This window comes from Plasmodium reichenowi, chromosome 13 (genome assembly GCF_001601855.1).
Source record: "Plasmodium reichenowi strain SY57 chromosome 13, whole genome shotgun sequence".
NCBI lineage: Eukaryota > Apicomplexa > Aconoidasida > Haemosporida > Plasmodiidae > Plasmodium > Plasmodium reichenowi.
This window is the reverse complement of record NC_033658.1, coordinates 1,325,644-1,328,783: the sequence shown is the minus strand read 5'-3', so window position 1 is coordinate 1,328,783 and position 3,140 is coordinate 1,325,644. Positions and strand designations below refer to the sequence as shown.

The 3,140-nt window shown below is 16.0% G+C and overlaps 1 protein-coding gene and 1 pseudogene across 1 annotated transcript, besides 1 other annotated feature; both read left to right on the top strand.

Annotated features, from left to right (window-relative positions):
* Positions 1–142: 142 nt before the first annotated feature.
* On the top strand, positions 143–238 carry PRSY57_1333900 (MSP7-like protein; annotated as a pseudogene; the record flags this gene model as incomplete).
* Positions 143–238: a sequence feature.
* A 943-nt stretch (positions 239–1,181) lies between these two features.
* PRSY57_1333800 (MSP7-like protein) lies at positions 1,182–2,030 on the top strand (the record flags this gene model as incomplete). Its single annotated transcript, XM_012909270.2, has 1 exon — positions 1,182–2,030. The coding sequence occupies one exon, from the start codon at positions 1,182–1,184 to the stop codon at positions 2,028–2,030; it is 849 nt and encodes a 282-aa protein (XP_012764724.2).
* Between the last annotated feature and the right edge of the window lie 1,110 nt (positions 2,031–3,140).

Genomic DNA, 3,140 nt, shown 5'->3' with positions numbered 1-3,140 from the left:
AAGTGTCTAATCAAACTAAGGAAAATGACGTAACTTCAAAATCTCAACAATTAGATAATATATATGATGATATATTAAAATATAAAAGAAAAAGTATCTATTTGGTAGTGATCAGAGTAAATATGATAATTTAAATAAAAAAATGGATAATTTTACCATGACCAAAAATGAATACGAAATAGTTAAAAAGCTGGTTAATATGGTTTTTCCTGAAGAGATTATTGATACAAATAAATAGAATGAAATAAATGATATGTTTAAAAATATTTTATCAGATGATCAATATTATGAACGATTTCAAAATTTTCTTTATTTTATATCTCTATAGTTATGCTAAAAAATATAGTTATTTAAAGGATGCTGAAAATAGTAGAGAGTTATACAAAAATGTATATAAAAACACTATCGGTTGGTTACATATTGTATGAAATTAAAACAAAATAATCATATTAATGATTATAAAAATTATTTTTTTTCTTTTGCGTATTTTATATGTATAAAATATTATATATATATATATATATATATATTATTTAATTTATACATGGTCTTTTTATAATTTATAATTATATTGATATTAAATATATATGTCAATATATATTAAAAATAACCTAAATATTAAAAAAATAATATAATATTTTATCTTATTAAACTAAATATAAATAATTCTAATATATTGTAAATGTATATTATATATATATAAATATATATATATATATATATATTTTTTTTTTTTTTGTAATAATATAAATAATTAAATGATTAAAAAATTCATATTGTGTTAAGTAATCTAATAAGAATTTAACGACCCAAAAATTTTGTTTCATCAATTTTATCTAGGCGGGGTATTTAAAAATTATTAGCTTATATATTTGACAATAATAATTATTTATTTGTTAATTATTTTAAATATATATATATATATATATATATGTATACATTTTGTGAAATTATATTATATAATTAAAAGTGTCCCATTAATATTTTAGTATAAGTATAATAATTATATAAGTTATTTTTAGAAATAAATTAATTTTTATATCAAAACAATATTTGAATAAAAAAGAAAATAACAAGTTTCTTTTTCTTATTAAGTAATATTATTTTATTTATATACTGTTTCTAATATATACAATATATACAATATATATATATATATATATATACAAATATATTTTAAAATGAAGGGACAAACAATTTATTTCGTTTTTGTTTTCTTATATTTTCTCAAATGTGTGTGGTGCAATTCAAAGAATAATAATAAGCGAACAAGTTATAATAAGAAAAAAGAAGACCTAAAAAATTTCGATAATATTGTTCTTGATGATTTTTATTCAGCATTTGATTCCCAAGATAATTATGAAAGTAAATTAAAAAAAAATGAGGATGATATTATTGGACAAGGTATCTTTTCTCTTATAAGTAAAAAGAATCAAGAAAAGGAAAAGTCATTAAAAGGGGAATCAGAAGATACAAATCTTAAAGTAACCGAAGTCCAAGGTTCTCAAGTTGATCAAGCGGCTGAATCATTGGAAAAATCACCAGAAGATAAACATAAAGATAAAGAAATACCAACTTTAGCTTCACCACAAAATAGAAATCCTACTACTTATACATCAAATTTAAGTACACCACCTCTTAAACGCATGGATGAAGTTTTTGATGATGTTCTTAAACATTTAAATAAAGAAGATAAAGTTGTCACTGATGGGAATAAAAATAAATATAATGAATTTAAAAAAGAGTTTGATATCTTTACTATGAATGTAAGTGAATATGAAATAATGAAAAACCTTCTTATTACATTCTCAAAGAAAATTGATGAAAATAATCAAATTCAAACAAAAATAGAAAATATATTTAATAAAGCTTTAACGGATAATAAATATAAAGAACAATTTAAAAACTTTATCTACGGATTATATAGCTTTACAAAAAGACATAATTTTCTAAGGGTTAATAAAACTTATGACACAACACTTCATAAGGATATATTTGAAAATGCTCTTAATTTAATAAATACTATTTAGGATGATATATATATATACATGTATATGTAGTATGTATGTATTTATTTATGTATGTATATATCTATGTTGGTAACCTATGGATACCATACATGAATATTTTTATTAATACGTTAAAGTATATATATATATATATATATAAAGCCTACTATTATTAATTTATAAAGATAATCCTCATAAAAAATGTACTGTTCCTTTTTCCTTTTCTTTTTAAATATAAACTACTATATTTTTAGAACATCTAATGTTATATAAATTGTACAGAAATATTTTATTAAAAAAAAGAAACAATAAATAAATAAATTACATATATATATATATATATATATATATATATATATATAAAGATTCCTTTTCTTTTTTCATTATTAAGATTCAATTTAAAATTTTTTTTTCTTTTTTTCTTATTTATATTTTATATAGAAAATATTAATATAATAATACAACCATTATTTTAGAAATAAAAAAACATTCATATTAATTTATTAATATAATTATTTTTTTCTATATATATTTTAGAAAATAATTTTTTTAATATATATAATGATTTTAATTTTTTCTATTTATATATTATTATATAAAATATACAATCAAATATAAATTTATAAAATATTTCAAGAAAATAAAAAATATATAATTATTATTAATATTTATTTATAAACATATGTGGTTGTATTCTTATAAAAAAATATATATTATTACATATTATTAAATTATATATATATTATATATATATTATAAAAATATTTTCTTATTACCTTTTTTTTTTAATATATGTATTCAAAAAATTGAATACATATATATATATGAAAGAAATATTAATTATTATTATATATATATATCTATCCTATATATAATATATATGCTTTAAAAAATTTAGAATCTATGAAGAATAATAATATAATATTATTATAAAAAATATAAATATCATTGGACAACCATAATAAATAATAATACAATCAATCAATAGATGTAATAATAGTAAATATAAATTTTAATTTTTTAAATATATAAGATACAAAAAAAAAAAAAAAAAAAAAAAAAAAAAATTTTATTTAATTTTTTTAAAATTTTTTTTTTTTTTTTTATTTTTTTTTTTTTTTAAAACCTTTT